The 16,117-nt window shown below is 51.1% G+C and overlaps 1 protein-coding gene across 5 annotated transcripts in view; it reads left to right on the top strand.

Annotated features, from left to right (window-relative positions):
• ALS2 (alsin Rho guanine nucleotide exchange factor ALS2) overlaps positions 1–16,117 on the top strand; it is a 71,030-nt gene that overhangs the window by 14,810 nt on the left and 40,103 nt on the right. For 4 of the 5 annotated variants that reach the window (XR_013227958.1, XM_077319163.1, XM_077319160.1 and 1 more), the window contains exons 5-12: positions 1,482–1,836; positions 3,654–3,822; positions 4,543–4,639; positions 6,739–6,816; positions 8,227–8,409; positions 9,594–9,795; positions 11,188–11,368; positions 13,574–13,639. Coding sequence is in view for 4 of the 5 variants with exons in the window: in XM_077319163.1 (XP_077175278.1) it covers positions 1,482–1,836; positions 3,654–3,822; positions 4,543–4,639; positions 6,739–6,816; positions 8,227–8,409; positions 9,594–9,795; positions 11,188–11,368; positions 13,574–13,639 (1,331 nt within the window). In the remaining variant the exon portion in view is untranslated. The remainder of the gene's footprint in view (positions 1–1,481; positions 1,837–3,653; positions 3,823–4,542; positions 4,640–6,738; positions 6,817–8,226; positions 8,410–9,593; positions 9,796–11,187; positions 11,369–13,573; positions 13,640–16,117) is intronic. The other variant, XM_077319162.1, reaches the window with a different exon arrangement.

The following is a 16,117-nucleotide window of genomic DNA, read 5'->3' as shown; positions in this document are numbered from 1 at the left end:
GTGTCAGATTCTGCCAGTACAATGTTTAAAAAGAAAATCTGCACAAAATCGGGACAAAAGCCTCGCCTGGCCCCACCCACTTTCTACAAGCACCTGATGAGTTTGGGGAAAGGGGTCTCCAGGCACCACGTCTGAGAAACTGATTTAAACTTTTGGTTAAATGAAGTTGTCCTACAGTTTTGCTCTTCTGCTTGTGAGTCTGGTTATCATATTTGTGGGTAACCCTTTTGTTAGAATAATATGCATGTTTAATTCTCCACTCTGACCTGGGAACAGAATGGAAAGGAAGGCTGCACATCTTGGTATTGTTTTGATATTATAGAGTCATATAATAACAGAGTTGGAAGGGGCCACCCAGGCCATCTAGGCCAACTCTCTGCTCAACGCAGGATCAGCCTGAAGCAGCATAGAATCATAGAGTTGGAAGGGACCTCCTCGGTCATCTAGTCCAGCTGCCCCCAACCCCCGGTCTGCGGACCAGTCCCGGTCCGTGGATCAGTCGGTACCGGGCCACGCCTCCTCGTCCTCCTCCCCCGGTGTTCCCTCGAGGGCTGCCCTGCCACTCTGCCACCTGCTAAACTTTGGTGTTCTTTGGTGTTGAGAGCCAGCTTGGTGTAGTGGTTAGAAGTGTGGACTTGTAATCTGGCATGCCAGGTTCGATTCTGCGCTCCCCCACATGCAACCAGCTGGGTGACCTTGGGCTTGCCACAGCACTGATAAAACTGTTCTGACCGGGCAGTGATATCAGGGCTCTCTCAGCCTCACCCACCCCACAGGGTGTCTGTTGTGGGGAGAGGGATGGGAAGGTGACTGTAAGCCGCTTTGAGCCTCCTTCGGGTAGGGAAAAGCGGCATCTAAGAACCAACTCTTCTTCTTCTGCTCTGACGGCCGCCATGGCTGGGGCTTCCCCTTGGCGTGGCACTGCGCAGCTACTGCTGGCAGATCCCCCCCAGTGGGCAGCAGGAAGTCAGGGGCACCGGCGGGAAAGCAAGTGCAGCAGAGGTCAGGTAGACAAAAGACTACCCCTCCCCGGGCCTCAGTAAAATTGTCAAGCGTTGACCGGTCCCCGGTGATAAAAAGGTTGGGGACCACTGATCTAGTCCAACCCCCTGCACTATGCAGGACGCTCACATCCCACATCAGCCTCTCCGTCATATGGCTCTCCAGCCTCTGTTTAAAAATTTCCAAAGATGGAGAACCCACCACCTCCCGAGGAAGCCTGTTCCACTGAGAAACTGCTCTAACTGTTAGGAACCTCTTCCGGATGTTGAGACATAATTTCTTTTGCATTCATTTCATCTCATTGGTTCTGGTCTGTCCCTCCGGGGCAAGAGAGACCAACTCTGCTCCATCCTCCATATGGCAGCCTGTAATTCTACACATAGTACAATGCAGAGAGCTGTCCTATCTTGGCTTAAAACTTCCTGATTTAAGTTGCCCAATACAAGAGACTTCTTGAGTTTCTTTTACTGTATTTCTAGCCGTCCCAAGAGGAGGATCTTGTCGCTTGCTTGCCTGGCCCAGCTGGTCCTGGTGCCTCTGCACTTAACAGCCTGGTGGTCTCTTGTGCGTCAGCGGTTGGTGTGAGAGTAGCTGCCACTTATGAAGCCCTGTCCCTGAAGAAGGTGATTAACTTCTACGGCACGACTCCTGGTGACGCAGCCTCTCCACCTAGCGGTGGTCCTCCCGGCCCAGACGGGCTGAAGGAGACCCGAGAGGAGCAGGTCAAGCTGGAGTCGATGCAGGGGAAGAAGAGTTCCAGCTTGGTGGACATTCGAGAAGAAGAGTCCGAAGGCGTCTGCAGAAGACTTTCCTTACCTGGTTTGCTGTCCCAAGGTAAGGGGAAGATGGTTCTTGGGGGGTGGTGGAAAGTGCCGTCGGATCACAGCTGATTTCCAGTAACCTTGTAGAGCAGGGGTAGTCAAACTGCGGCCCTCCAGATGTCCATGGACTACAATTCCCATGAGCCCCTGCCAGCATTCGCTGGCAGGGGCTCATGGGAATTGTAGTCCATGGACATCTGGAGGGCCGCAGTTTGACTACCCCTGCCGTAGTTTTAAGGCAAGAGATGAACAGGGGCGATTGGCCCTTGCTTGTATCTGCTTCGTGGCCTGGGACATTCTGGGTGGTCTCCCATGTGAGTATTGACTAATTCCAAATAGTGAAATCTTGCCGGTAGGGTTGTCAGCTCCAGGTCAGGAACTACCTGGAGATTGGGGGGGGGGCGGAACTGGAAAAGGGTGGGGTTGGTGGCGGGGAAGGTATTTCAGAGGGATATATTGCTCCACCTTCCACCTAGTGGATCGATCCCTCTTGCCCGGAGATCAAGTGTACACCCAGGAGATCTCCAGCCAGCCACCTCTGGAGGTCAGCAGCCAGCGACTGACAGTAACACTTGAAGCCTTTTGCAGCTAGAAAAAGAAGATGCATTTGCCACCTGGGTCATCTGCTTTGCAGGGAGGCTGGACGTAGGCATTTAACTGTTAATCGGGGGCCACATAATCTGAAGTGGGCAGCACGACTCCCTTGGGAAATTTTAGTCTTCATCACCATCGTCATCCCCACCTTATTGTGCCTTCCTTTCCAAAACAGGGATAAAGGTAAAGGTATCCCCTGTGCAAGCACCGAGTCATGTCTGACCCTTGGGGTGACGCCCTCTAGCGTTTTCATGGCAGACTCAATACGGGGAGGTTTGCCAGTGCCTTCCCCAGTCATTACCGTTTACCCCCCAGCAGCAAGCTGGGTACTCATTTTACCACCCTCGGAAGGATGGAAGTCTGAGTCAACCTTGAGCCGGCTGCTGGGATCAAGCTCCCAGCCTCATGGGCAGAGCTTTCAGACTGCATGTCTGCTGCCTTACCACTCTGCGCCACAAGAGGCTCTTTTTAAGATAAGGTAAAGGTAAAGGTATCCCCTGTGCAAGCACCGAGTCATGTCTGACCCTTGGGGTGACGCCCTCCAGCATTTTCATGACAGACTCAATACAGGGTGGTTTGCCAGTGCCTTCCCCAGTCATTACCGTTTACCCCCCAGCAAGCTGGGTCCTCATTTTACCAACCTCGGAAGGATGGAAGGCTGAGTCAACCCTGAGCCGGCTGCTGGGATTGAACTCCCAGCCTCATGGGCAGAGGCTCTTTTAAACAGGGAGAGCTAGTGTGAAACGTGCTTGTTCCTCCTCATACAGGCTGCACGAAGAAGACTTCTGTTTTCAGACTGTCTGGGTTTAGATTAGATTCAAGTGGGTCTCTGTGTTGGTCTGAAGTAGATCAACAAAAATGGGAGTCCAGCAGCACCTTTAAGACCAACCAAGATTTATTCTAGGCTGCTATTTGAGCATTACTTCTTGGTTAGATTGTTTTAAGGCTGATGTTTGTAGTTGCCCGTGTCAGATTGCAATGGCCTTTGGCCACAGGCAGTGATCTCTATTGTCTTGTGTTTGGCCACGGGAAGAATTTGCTTTCTTTGTTTCTGTGCTCTAAGACAGGGGTAGTCAACCTGTGGTCCTCCGGATGCCCATGGACTACAATTCCCATGAGCCCCTGCCAGCAGGGGCTCATGGGAATTGTAGTCCATGGGCATCTGGAGGACCACAGGTTGACTACCCCTGCTCTAAGTGGTTTCCCCCTCCCCTTTCTTGTTTCCTTTCGTAACAGTTTCTCCGAGGCTCTTGAGAAAAGTCGGGCGGGCTAAAATGAGGACGGTGGCCCTCACGCCCACCTACAGCGGTGAAGCGGATGCGCTCCTCCCATCCTTGCGAACGGAGGTGTGGAGCTGGGGAAAGGGCAGTGCCGGGCAGCTCGGTCACGGGGATGTCTTGCCAAGGTAAGGCGTTCCTGAAGGCTGCTCTTCCAGGCCAGGCTTTTTCTGCACCCGGCAGTCTGCTACGTCAGTGGTCCCCAACCTTTTTCCTGCTGGGGACCGGCAGGGCAACTGCCCCGCCCGCGCAGCATGCATGCGTGATACGCGGCCGAAATCGCGCATGCGCGAAAGTGCTGCACATGCGCGAAAGTGCTGCACATGCGTGATTTCGGCCGCACATGTGCGCATGCGCAGCCCTGATTCCCTCTCCCCGCCTCCCGCAGTAAGAAGCTTCCCGGGCCGCAAGCTTGCAGCCTGGGGAAGTTTTTTACTGTGGGGGAGGCGGGGATAGGGAACTGTGGCCCGGCGCCCTGGCCTTCGCAGCCCGGCACCGGGCCGCAGACCGCAGGTTGGGGACCACTGTGCTACGTCACTTGCAGGCTGGTTGATCTCTGTTGTTTGAGGGATGTCAGCTAAAAGATGCTGCTGGTGGGAGCCATGGAGTTCGTTTACAGAATTGTTGCCATTTTGTTCATTGCTCTAGTCATTGAGTTAGGCCCATCTGTAAGGAGAGTGGGAGGGCCCACAAGAAACAGCACTTACTTGGTGTCAATGTTGTTGTGACATTCTCCTGCGAGCTGTTAATAATATTTCAGCTCACTTAAAAATCTGCCTTTCATAGTACAACTTTATGGGCTGCATGTTCATGTTGAGGAACCTGATTTCGTTTTGTTGGGTCCACAGACTCCAGCCATTATGTGTGAAAAGCCTTGATGGAAAGGAGGTCATCCATCTGTCTGCTGGAGGACAACATTCCCTGGCCCTCACGGCCAAGTCACAGGTAGCTGGATACGCTACGGGGCTCGGCTCATGTTCGCGGAGCTTCGCTTGATCATCTCGGGTTCCTGTTCCCCTGGTCAAACTCTGACTTGATTCAGGTTCTCAAGCAACACTCTTGACAGCTTTTGGCACAAATGCACACGCCTTTTCAAGAAGCATAAATGAGTGTATTTGATTTTAAACTGGAGAATGTGTGTCTCTATGAGGACATTCACTGAAATCTAGAGAGCATGCTCCTTCTACAGTGAGGAATGGGGAGCACATGGTGGCTTCTGAGCAGGATCTGATCAGTTTCCAGGCTAGGAAATAGAGTGGCAAGGTTTAAAGGAAGGGCTGAATGTACAGGGAAGACAATGAGGAGCCCGTAATACCTAAGATTCCCCCATCTTTAAACCGCCCGTGGCGCCACGGGCGCCACGGACTATATAATTCGCTAAGAGGGGTAGAGGTGGGATTAGTCTGTGATGAGGAAGGGTCCGGATTGGACCCTTCCTCATGACAGACAGTCCCTCCGATTCCCAGCTCCAGGAACTGCGAGCTGCGCGCAGCGCGGCTCGCAGTTCCTCCCGGCCTGACGCGGCGAGAGGCGCGAAGCGCCTCTCGCCGCGTCAGGGCGCCGACCCAGGGAGCACCCGGCAGTCGCGCAAAGCGCGGCTGCCGGGGGTTCCCTGCCTGGCGGGCTGACGCGGCGGGAGGCGCGAAGCGCCTCTCGCCGCCTCAGCCCGCCGCAAACCAAACAAACGGGGGTTTCCGGAGTTTCCCGTCACGGGCGGCGGGGCTGCCCCTGGTCGCTGACGGCCGGCGGCCGGCCGACCTCCCTGCCACAGCCGGCGCCGGCGGGGCTCCCGGCCCAGCTAGCCTCTGGCCGCCGCCTTCGCGTCCCTCCGCCGCCGCGCCTGCTCACTGGGGGCGGAGGCGGCATCGCTCTCGCCCCAGCAGCTGTCGCCGCCTCCGTCGCCGCCTCCCGGCAGGTTCTCCCCTGGCGCCGATTGGCAGCGGCGCCCGTTTCAGCCCGGCGAGGATGGAGACGCCGGCGGCCCCCGCGCCGCCGCGGCCGTGGCCCAGGTAGGGAGGGGAGCGGCCGGCGCCGGCCTGAGGCGGCGGGGTGGTGGGAGGGGGGCGAGGAAGACCAGGGAGCCCCCCCCGCCCATGGGTGCCCCTCTGTGGAGAAAGGGCCCCCCAGGGAGGGAGGGAGGACCTAGCGCCCGCTGCATTCCCCTGCAGCGGGCTTGATTACTAGTTGTTAAATAAAACGTAGGAAAGAGTAAGGAGAAAAAAGGCACATGAATGACGTGCGTGCCCAAAAAGCAGAAGAAAAAACTCAGGTGTGGAACGCTATGGGATCGCCCCCTCCACTGCACACCCCCCAAAAATCTACAGTCAAGCATCCAAAATCGGCTCAAGGTCCCCGGCCTCAAGGAAGTCAAACTGGCCGTGGCCTGTGACCACTGTTGGCGTGGTGGCATGCTCTCCTGGGGGAGGTCGGGGCCCCGCGGGGCTTGAAAGCGTTCTGCGGGGCCCACAAGACAGAGCGGTTCCACAAGGCCTGGCGTTGAGGCCTCCCAACGCCCTCCACAAGCTGGCCTCCCAACATGAACCATAACTATCTGCACACCCACTCAGTTCCCATCGTCAGCGCACCTTATTATCCCCTCCCTCTTCCCGGAGAGAAGGCGGAAAGTTCTGTTGAGTTTTAACAAAATCGGTTGTTTTAAACGTTTAAAACGTTCTAACCTTGATTTAAGATGCACAGTAAGCCTCCCTCAGCCCTTGGAGAAGGGAAGCATACACATTTTAAAATGAATGAATACATAATAGAAGGGTGTGCTCCAGCTACTGGCCAATACTCTTAAAAATTGGAAGCCTTCCCAGAAGTCCTGGTGAGGCTCCAGCCATGAGGGAAGACATGAGTGGGCTGACTGAGCCCAGAGGTGCTGAACTGAGCATCGGAAGGCCATCCTCTCTGAAGAATAGCTGTCTGTGACACTTAGAAGAAGTACGAGTGCCAGTTGAATGACATGGCTTGATTAGTGACAATTCACTGCTTTTGAATATGAAGTCGCTGTTCTTTTCCTCTTCTGCCCATGTTTCTGTACACAGGTTTATTCGTGGGGCAGTAATGCTTTCGGACAGCTTTGTCACATACATTCTCCAACCACAGTGCCTCGTCTTGCCAAGGTATTTCTTACGATTTAATGTTTCTCTTTGCAAGTGATATTTAGCTAAAGTTTAAAGCTCAGGTCATCTTTGCATTTTAAAAAATGAACGTGCATTTCTCCTTCGCCTCATAGAGATTGCCAGATAGACATAAAGGGTCCAATAGGGTCTCTAGACCGCAGTAATCTGAACCATCGGTCTTGTTTAAGCAGCCTACAGCGCATAAAGTCTGATCTGTCACTGGCAGGCAGAATCGCAAGACTCCGGCTCACTCACTTTGGCTGTGCCATGCAATCCCACTCAGTGGAGAAAGCAATTACGCCGGGACTGATCAGTGGGAAATGGAAGCCAGGGCCACAAAGACCACGGTGGTTGGACACAATCAAGATGGACACCAGCCAGGACATTGCACGGCTGAGGGAGGGGGGTGCGGGATCGGGGATCACGGCAACAGCTGTGCCATGGGATCGTTGAGGGTCGGACACTACTGAATGGCTGACGACAACAACAACAGAAATATTTCAAAATTCTTGAAAGACAAGTGGGAACACAGATCATAGAATCCTAGAGTTGGAAGGGACCTCATGGGTCATCTAGTCCAACCCCCTGCACTATGCAGGACACTCCCAACCCTCTCACTCATCCCCTGTCACCTGCCACCCCCTTGAATCTTCACAGAATCAGCCTCTCCGTCAGATGGCTCTCCAGCCTCTGTTTAAAAATCCCCAAAGATGGAGAACCCACCACCTCCCAAGGAAGCCTGTTCCACTGAGAAACCGCTCTGACTGTCAGGAACTTCTTCCGGATGTTTAAACGGAATTTCTTTTGAATTAATTTCAACCCACTGGTTCTGGTCCAACCCTCTGGGGCAACAGAAAAGAACTCTGCTCCATATGACAGCCCTTCAAGTAATTGAAGATGGTTATCATATCTCCTCTTAGTCATCTGCTCTCCAGGCTAAACAGACCAAGCTCCCCCAACCTTTCTTCCTATGTCTTGGTCTCTAAACTCCTCACCATCTTTGCTGCCCTCCTCTGGACTCTGACATTGCTTTGGTCCTCAGGGTTCCCTACTGCATGCAGAATATCCCATCTTTTAGAACATGGCCTTATTTTGTGGATATTTCAGTCCGCCTCATGCAGCAATTGTTCAGAATTAAATACATGACATTTTGACTGCTGAATCATATGCAGTTTATTGTGATATGCTAACTTGTGTTTTTAAATAACAAAGGCTACTTGCCTTGATCAAACTCAAGGGAGAAGATTTTAATTTTCCATGTGCAACGGAATAAATTGTTTTGGAATAAATCTTCTATAAACCCTTTCTTATGATCCAGAAGTTCCCTTTTTCTTTCTAGTAGAGTCTTAGTCTTTTCTGTTGCTATTGTTCTGTGAATTATTTGTTTTTCTCTCTCTGTGCGGCTTCCAGGTAGACAATGACAAAAATGTCTGGCATATGGTGGCAGGTCCAGATTATTCTCTCTTTCTTGTGGATGGGGAAGACTTCCAGTCCTTACTCTATTACAGTGGCCAAGGAGAGAAGGAGGAAGGCGATGCCTCAGGTGAAAATGGCTGCTCAAAGAGGCCAACACAGGTGCTGCCCTGCAGTAAGGTATGGAATTTCTTATCCTGCTGGGTGTCAGCTTAAAATTTTGTAGCCTGTTAGTCGTGTTTGGGAATGGAAATGCCCTCCCTCCCAGGAACCAGCTCCGGACCCCAGCAGAGTCTGGACTTGTTTCTTAGTGGGTTTCCTCTTCCCTCACCACGAGGGGCGGGCGCTTTGCCACCCAAGCGGCCATTCATGCCTGAAGCAGCGTGCTGCCCCTCCACACCGGGCCCCTGGCAGCTTTGGGTGCAAACCCTGTTCAACACCTGGGCCCTGTAGACCTTCTCAGGGACTGTGGGAATTGCCCTTCTCGTGGTTCTTGGTGTCCCTGTGGTACTGCTTCAGTAGGATCCTCTAGCCCTCTCGTGAAACCCCCTAGAAACCAACAGGTAAAGGGGGGGTTACAGTTGTGCAGAGGAGACTTGTTATGTTGTTGTTAGGTGCGAAGTCGTGTCCAACCCATCGCGACCCCATGGACAATGATCCTCCAGGCCTTCCTGTCCTCTACCATTCCCCGGAGTCCATTTAAGTTTGCACCTACTGCTTCAGTGACTCCATCCAGCCGCCTCATTCTCTGTCGTCCCCTTCTTCTTTTGCCCTCGATCGCTCCCAGCATTAGGCTCTTCTCCAGGGAGTCCTTCCTTCTCATGAGGTGGCCAAAGTATTTGAGTTTCATCTTCAGGATCTGGCCTTCTAAAGAGCAGTCAGGGCTGATCTCCTCTAGGACTGACCGGTTTGTTCGCCTTGCAGTCCAAGGGACTCGCAAGAGTCTTCTCCAGCACCAGAGTTCAAAAGCCTCAATTCTTTGACGCTCGGCCTTCCTTATGGTCCAACTTTCGCAGCCATACATTGCAAGCAGAGGAGACTAGAAATAAGGAATTCATAACGACCCACATGGTTGTATATTTGGTGTGTTGCATCAGTAAGGAAGAAGGTTCCCGTAACAGCCTCCTCCCCCCAGCAGTTCAGAGCATGAAAGCGAAGTCTTGCAAGTCACGGTTAGTTCTTGGATGGGGGACCACGGAAGGACCTGGGCTGCCAAGGGCAAACCACCCCTGCTCATCTCCAGCCTTGAACCCCCCCTCCCCAGCGGGGTTGCCACGAATCACCTGCAACTTGACAGCATTTACTTATTGTGGTGGAGAAGATGCCTGTGTCAATTAGAGGTAACTGTGATTTTTTCCCCCTAGATTTTAAAAAATAGTTTGCCTTCCTTCCAGCAAGGGTACATCAGCAGTGTGGCAGCAGGGGGAACGAACTGTTTGGCGCTGGTGGATCAGAACATGATGGGCTACATTGCCAGTCTGCATGAATTGGCGTCAACAGAAAGACAATTCTACACCAAACTGAGTGCAATAAAATCCCAAGTCCTGAGACCCCTCCTGGGCTTAGGTAAGGCATTTCTTCACAGCATCGTCTTCTGCGTCTGACTAACTTACAAAGCAGAGCTTCCTTTTTGTCTAAAGGGATTGCCGCTGTTCATTTTCTGTCTTAAGAGCAAGTAAAACCTCCCCAAACAGGTATCCCCCTCTATCTTCGCTGTGCACGCCACGCACCAGGAGGTTCAGATAAAGAAGAACCTGCCAGCTGCTTTTATGACTGCACAAGATCTCCTGCTGTTCCAGGACATAACGCTGCTTCTGTAGCGCTTAAGAGCCAAACGCTTCCCTGCCAGGCCAGCTGCTGGGTTCGAAGGGTATCCCCGTGCTATAAAAGTACAACAGCAGCAGAATTCTAGACTTCTTTTGCTCATTCCAGGTTGACCCCCCTGGCCCTTTGCTCCCTGCTGACTGTCTGCGTGGCCACCCAAATTGTCCTCTGTATCAAATTGCTGGTTGAACTGTATGAAGGAAGAAACGACCCTAATTAGATATAATTTACAGTCAGACCTTTTGATGCGTCAGTGTGAAAATCATGGAATGAGATCTGTGGTCCTGGCCACGTGGAATAAAATGCCAATCGACTCTTTTGTCTCGCTATATCAACAATTGTTCTTGGTGTGTTTGTGTAGCTGTGTACTTGTGACCTCCGCAGAAGGCCCACTGGCCTTGTTTACTGTGATGGAGATTGTACTTGCATGCCGTCAGCTGTGGAATAGTCATTTGTGTTCTGTAATAAACACCGAGGGCTACTTAGTCTTGTGGTTTCGGCCCGGAGGCCACATTCAGAGCCTGTGTTTTTCTTTTGTATTTCAAGTGCCATGTGCAACAGATGGATTGCATTTTGTTTTATTCAGTTTCACATTGTTTCTGCTCAACCTTAAGGGTGCCTGATGCAGCTTTGGGGTTGGGCTTTTGTCACCTTTTTTGATGCACCCAGACTCTCCCCCACAATCCTCAAGCATCCCAGCCTGGCTGCTCTCCTGGGGCACCCCCAAACAGCTCATCTCCTCGCTCTTCATGGCAGCTAAGCTGTTCTGTGCTGCCAGTACATAAAATGTGGTGGCTGCTGATCATTTCTTTTCAGTTTGGGTTCTTCTGATCGGGGAGCCAAACGCTGTTCATCCGTTAAATTACATTCTTTGGACTCATGCCTAAAATTAGTCTTTGGTTTGATAGAAAGCGGAATTTGATAGAAGCTACTTTCTGCACATGTTGGATAATCCACTTCCAATTTGCTTTTGCAGCGTGATTTTTCTATGCAAAACAAGAGAGTCTACTTCTAATGTGCATTGAAAGTTTGTTATCCAAGATGTGCAGGAGGCGCCTGGGCTGATAATTGAAGCGGTGCTGGGACCCCTGTGAGCCGTCCCCTGGTACAACAGAGCTTTCTTCCCCTGTGCAGATAACTTGGGCACAGTGTCAGCCATTCAGCTCCTGCAGGAAACGGCAAGCATGTTCAGCAAGCTGTGCTACCTGACTGGCCAGCATGGAGCCTCTCTGACCAGCTTTCTCCAGGGACCCAAAGAGGCAAAGAACTTGGCCGTCATGAAGCATGCCAGCCTGCTCTTGGAAAGTTACACTGAGCAAGTATCTAATTCCATCTTGCATTATTATCTGGAGCCTTATTGAGTAGCTGGAGAGAACTTATAATGGGGGGTGGGGGGAGTAAGAAAAATGGCGAGGGAGGGGCTACATTTTGGGTTTTGAGGCCCTTCCAAAAAAATGCCCAGCTGTGTTTATGGTTACGCTAACAGCAAAATGAAATGACCACACGTTTTGACTGTTCAGATGTAAACGATAACGTACCATTGGGAGGAAAATGGAATGTTAATGCTGCTATTCCTTCCTGAATGATGCAACCCAGCAAAGTGCTCACAAACCGTTTATGCTCTGGAGGTTTCATGCCGGGCTGCAGGATGGAGTTTGAGTCGTGGCAGGTTGCCCCGCCTCTTCCTGCACCCACCTGGGGGAGCATTTGGCCTGGTGCCCCTCATCCGCCCCCGATCTGTGCTCCTTCCGGGGGGCTGGGGCAGTGAAGTTCCCAGTGCTTAAACAGCCACAGTGTGACAATTCTGTTCATCTCAGCTCAGGTCATCTGAGTCGGTGGTTCCTGACCTTTTCAGAATGGTGGCCCAGAAGGCCAAATTTACTTGGTATGGTGGCCCGTTCAGGGCTGGTCCTTAGCATCCATCTAGTTCAGCATTCCATTTTGACAGTAGCTAACCAGATATTTAATTTATTTCTTTTAATTTATGATGCTATTTCTCTGACTGCCCCTCTTGGCATAACCATCGCAGGGTGGTTTACAATAATTCAATACAGTAAAACAATTTAAAAGTTTTAAAAGTTTATATCCTTAAAAATGATTCTGTTCATTGTAGCTGAGAAACCCTCAACCATTGCACAGGTGCCCCCACTATAAGCCCCTCCCTAACAAGTGGCCGTCCTACATACACAGCCTTTCATTTGGAGGTTGCGTTCTAGCCTTTTTAGAATAACTCTTTAAGCTTAGCTTAAACTTAGCTTAAACAAGAAGAAAATAAAAATTCAACAGTATTAAGTTGAACATAGTAGTACAGTCAAGATGTGTTCCAATTCTTGGCTCAGATTCAAGTTTGTAATGTAATTCAGAATCTAACTCTCTTGTCTCAGGACGAAATAACAAACTGAGCACCTTGTCTCTGGTGGGGATGCTTCCATGCTGGGCTGGAGACGGATGGAGCAAGCAGCTACTAATATCTCTTAATTGTTTCTTTTTACAACTGGGAAGGTGTCTGCCGTTAATTACTAGCCCTGACATTTTTATTCCTCCAATGTTTTTGTTAACTACAACGGAACCCAAAAGGACTGATCAGCTGTTTTAGCAAAGAATGACCAGACTGCGTAATTTGGATGTTATGTTTACCAGTTTGCCAATAATTTAGTTTTGCCTCATATCTGTACTGTTACGATCCTTGTTCCATTGTCTGAGGAAGAGGGCCAGCACTCGAAAGCTCACGCCTTGAATAAATCTTTTTTTTTATCAAAGTTTTTGTTTTATTTTCCAAGGTTAAAGATAGTACAATACAGGTAATCTACATTATTGATACAGAAAAAAATAGATTATGCTCTTCATTTAATACACTTAATTCCCCGTTTCAGTCCCCTTTTAACTTGTATAAATCTTCATTGGTCTTAGGTGCTACAGGAGTCAATTTTTTGTTTTGATACTTGGCTTACTAGACATTAATGCTTTTTGTAGAGATCATACCATTTGTTGTATTCAGCTAGCTAATAAATGCAGATCATATGATAGTTTTCTGGGCATCATATACTTTGTAATGCCCCCACCTCCATATATTCTAAAAAAGGCAGCAGTATATTGAAAACATTTATGTCCTTTTCTGCCCACTCCTGTACTGGTTAAGAATGGCAGCTTCTAATCTGGAGAGCCGGGTTTGATTCCCCGCTTCTCTTCCACACGCAGCCAGCTGGGTGACATTGGCCCAGTCCCAGTTCTCTCAGAGCTCTCTCAGCCTGACCTCCTTCACAGGATGTCTGTTGTGGGGAGAGGAGAGGGAAGGCGAATGGAAGTTGCTTTGAGCCTCCTTTGGGAAGAGAAAAGTGGGGTACCAAAAAACAGCTCTCCTTCCTCTTCCATTACTCTCTAAACCGCCCTGAGGTTCCTACTCTAGTGAATATCAGGAAACCCCGGGCCGTGGGCAGCCCTAATCCGGCAAGTTCATTAGCGTGTTTTAAATTTTTCAACTCAATTGATCCTCCTTTTCCTTTCCACTTCTCTGCTTTAGGTATTGTACTTCCCTGACAAACTTTCTCGTGATGGGAGGATTTGCGCTTCTCTCCAAAGCAGCCATGTAAGTGAAAAGGGTGCTGATGGTGAGGAGGCAGCGGGCACTCTCCTGGGCTTCCCTGCCTGCCTTGTGGGGTGAAGAGACAGAGGCAGAGCGTTCTTTCTGTGCTTCTTTACGGTTCTGACTTTGATTTCCTCTTTGGCCACAGCAGAGGGGATGCCTCTGTCTGCACATTCCTTTCTTCTGTCCAGGCATTCTCCTTTTCCTCCCCCCCCCCCATCCCCGTGCCAGTTCTCCCCAGTAAACTCTGGAGCACATGAAATGAAAACAAGTGTGTGCCTCTGGGCATTCTGCTCCCCACAGTCACGATTAGTGCATTATCATTCCACATGAAAGACTGGCCCATGCGTGGCTGATGCGCTTGCTACCTCATTGGTCCTCAGGGACGTCAGTCACCCGTTGCAGGGGACACCCCGCCCCCAACCACCTCCCTGATTGACCCTTGGGGACGTCACTCACTACACCTGAGGTAGGGGACACCCCATCTCTGACCGCCTCACCCTCTGTCTTGCACACAAAAAGCTGGCAGTCAGGTAAGCACGTGTCACGGGGCCTGCCAGCCCCAGGGAAGACAGGGCCTTGGCAGTGGCCGCCCAGGCTAGGGGGAGGGGAAGCCAGGGAGACCCCGCCCGTGAACAGCCTGGCTGCCGCCTGGCCAGGCCCCTGTGGCAGACACCTGGGCTGGGGGGGGCGGGGGGGGCGGGGCGGGGCGGGAAGGCCTCCCAGCCCGAACAGCCTCCCTGCCGCCTGCCCAGGCCTCTGCAGCAGGTGCCTGGGTCGGGTTATGCCAGCGGTTAATGATACTGGACAGAGTCCTTTTCGGCTATTCCTCCTTTGCAACCAAGGACCTCCTTTGCAACCATTTTCTGCTGAAAAGGGAAGAAGAAATGCATCAGGGATCAACTCTGCAGTGCTTCCATTGTGAGATCTTCGGCGGGATTTGGTCTTGTGGCCCTTCTGAAAGAGGGTCCCCCCCTCCCTCCGAGTTCGTTAGAAAATGAGGGGAGGAGGAGCCAGGCAAGGCACCCTCCTTTGATGTCTCCCAGGCAGCCCCTCGTTAATCGTGTAGCCGGACCCTGCTGTTTAGTCCGCTGAGCTACTCCTTTGTTCCCAAAGCTTTGATTTCCCCCCGTCTTCTGTGCCTTCTGCTTGTTCCTTTCCAGATGTTTAAAAGCGTTTTCATCGCTGCATAAATACCTTGATCGGGACGTCTATCATTGCAAAAGAGGACAGAGAGGAATTCAGGGGGGGGGGCAATGCTTTTTGCGTTTAACCTTGCATTTGAGTGTAATGTTCTTTGAACATATTTTTTGCTACTTTGAACTGCCTCTTGGAAAGCTCCCTGCAAAGTTAATAAGTTCTGGTGGGAGTGGGAGACGACAACGACAATATGGCTCCCTAATTGGAACTTCCTGGAATCTTCTTCATTCTGTGTGGTGCAGCCATTATTAAAATAAATAATAAATTAAGAGTGGTGTCCTCTCATCCAGGTTTGATTCCCCACTCCGCCACGTGCAGCCAGCTGGGTGACCTTGAGCTAGTCATAGTTCTGCTAGAACTGTCCTTAAAGAGCAGTTCTGTCAGAGCTGTCAGCCCCATCTGCCTCGCAGTGTCTGTTGTGAGGAGAGGAAGGAAAGGGAATTGTAAGCCACTTTGAGATTCCTTTGGGTAGAGAAAAGCAGGGTGTAAAAATCAGCTTTTTCTTTTTTCTAGCAATGCAGTAAATATACTTGAGCCTTTATCTACCTACCTACCTACACAAGCTTTCCAGACAGTTTTTCAGATATGTTTCCCATGTACAAAACAATGCCATGAAACCGCATATTAAAACAAAGATTATAAAGGAATGTAGACAATGAACAGCAGTGAAACAAGCAAAATGGCTGCCAGCTGCATAAAATGGCCATGAGATGGGGGAGTCAAAGGAAGCGCCAGTGAGGGAGCAGGAGAGTGTGTGTGTGTGTGTGTGGGTGTGTGTGTGGAAGGGGGGTGTCTATGGAGACCCATGTAGCATTCATGGTGGATGGAGCTCCAAGGATAGCCTGATTGGGAGATCTTGATATTTTAGCTGTGAGCGGGGTCAAAGGCCGTGGTAACTTCAGCACATGACGGCGAGAGCCAGTGTGGCGCCGTGGTTAAGAGCAGCAGCTTCTAATACGCACTCTTCCACATGCTGCCAGCTGCATGACCCTGGGCTAGTCACAGTCCCGTTCGAGTTATTCTCCCAGAGCAGCTCTCTCAGGGCGTCTGTTGTGAGAAGTGGAAGGGAAGGAACCGCTTTGAGATTCCTTCAGGTGGTGAAAAGTGGGGTGTAAAAGCCGACTCCTCTTCTTCCCACGGATCCCTGATCGAGCCAAGCTTCTCTCGTCCGAGGATGGCCTGCTGCTTCTCGCCCTGTTCCCCTTCTGGGAGTTGGTTCAGGAGGAGGGGAGGGAAGTCAGCCAGCCCTGCAGCCTGGCCAGAACAGGGTTCTGGAGGAAT

This window comes from Paroedura picta, chromosome 2 (genome assembly GCF_049243985.1).
Source record: "Paroedura picta isolate Pp20150507F chromosome 2, Ppicta_v3.0, whole genome shotgun sequence".
NCBI lineage: Eukaryota > Metazoa > Chordata > Lepidosauria > Squamata > Gekkonidae > Paroedura > Paroedura picta.
This window is presented reverse-complemented; position numbering and strand designations above follow the sequence as displayed.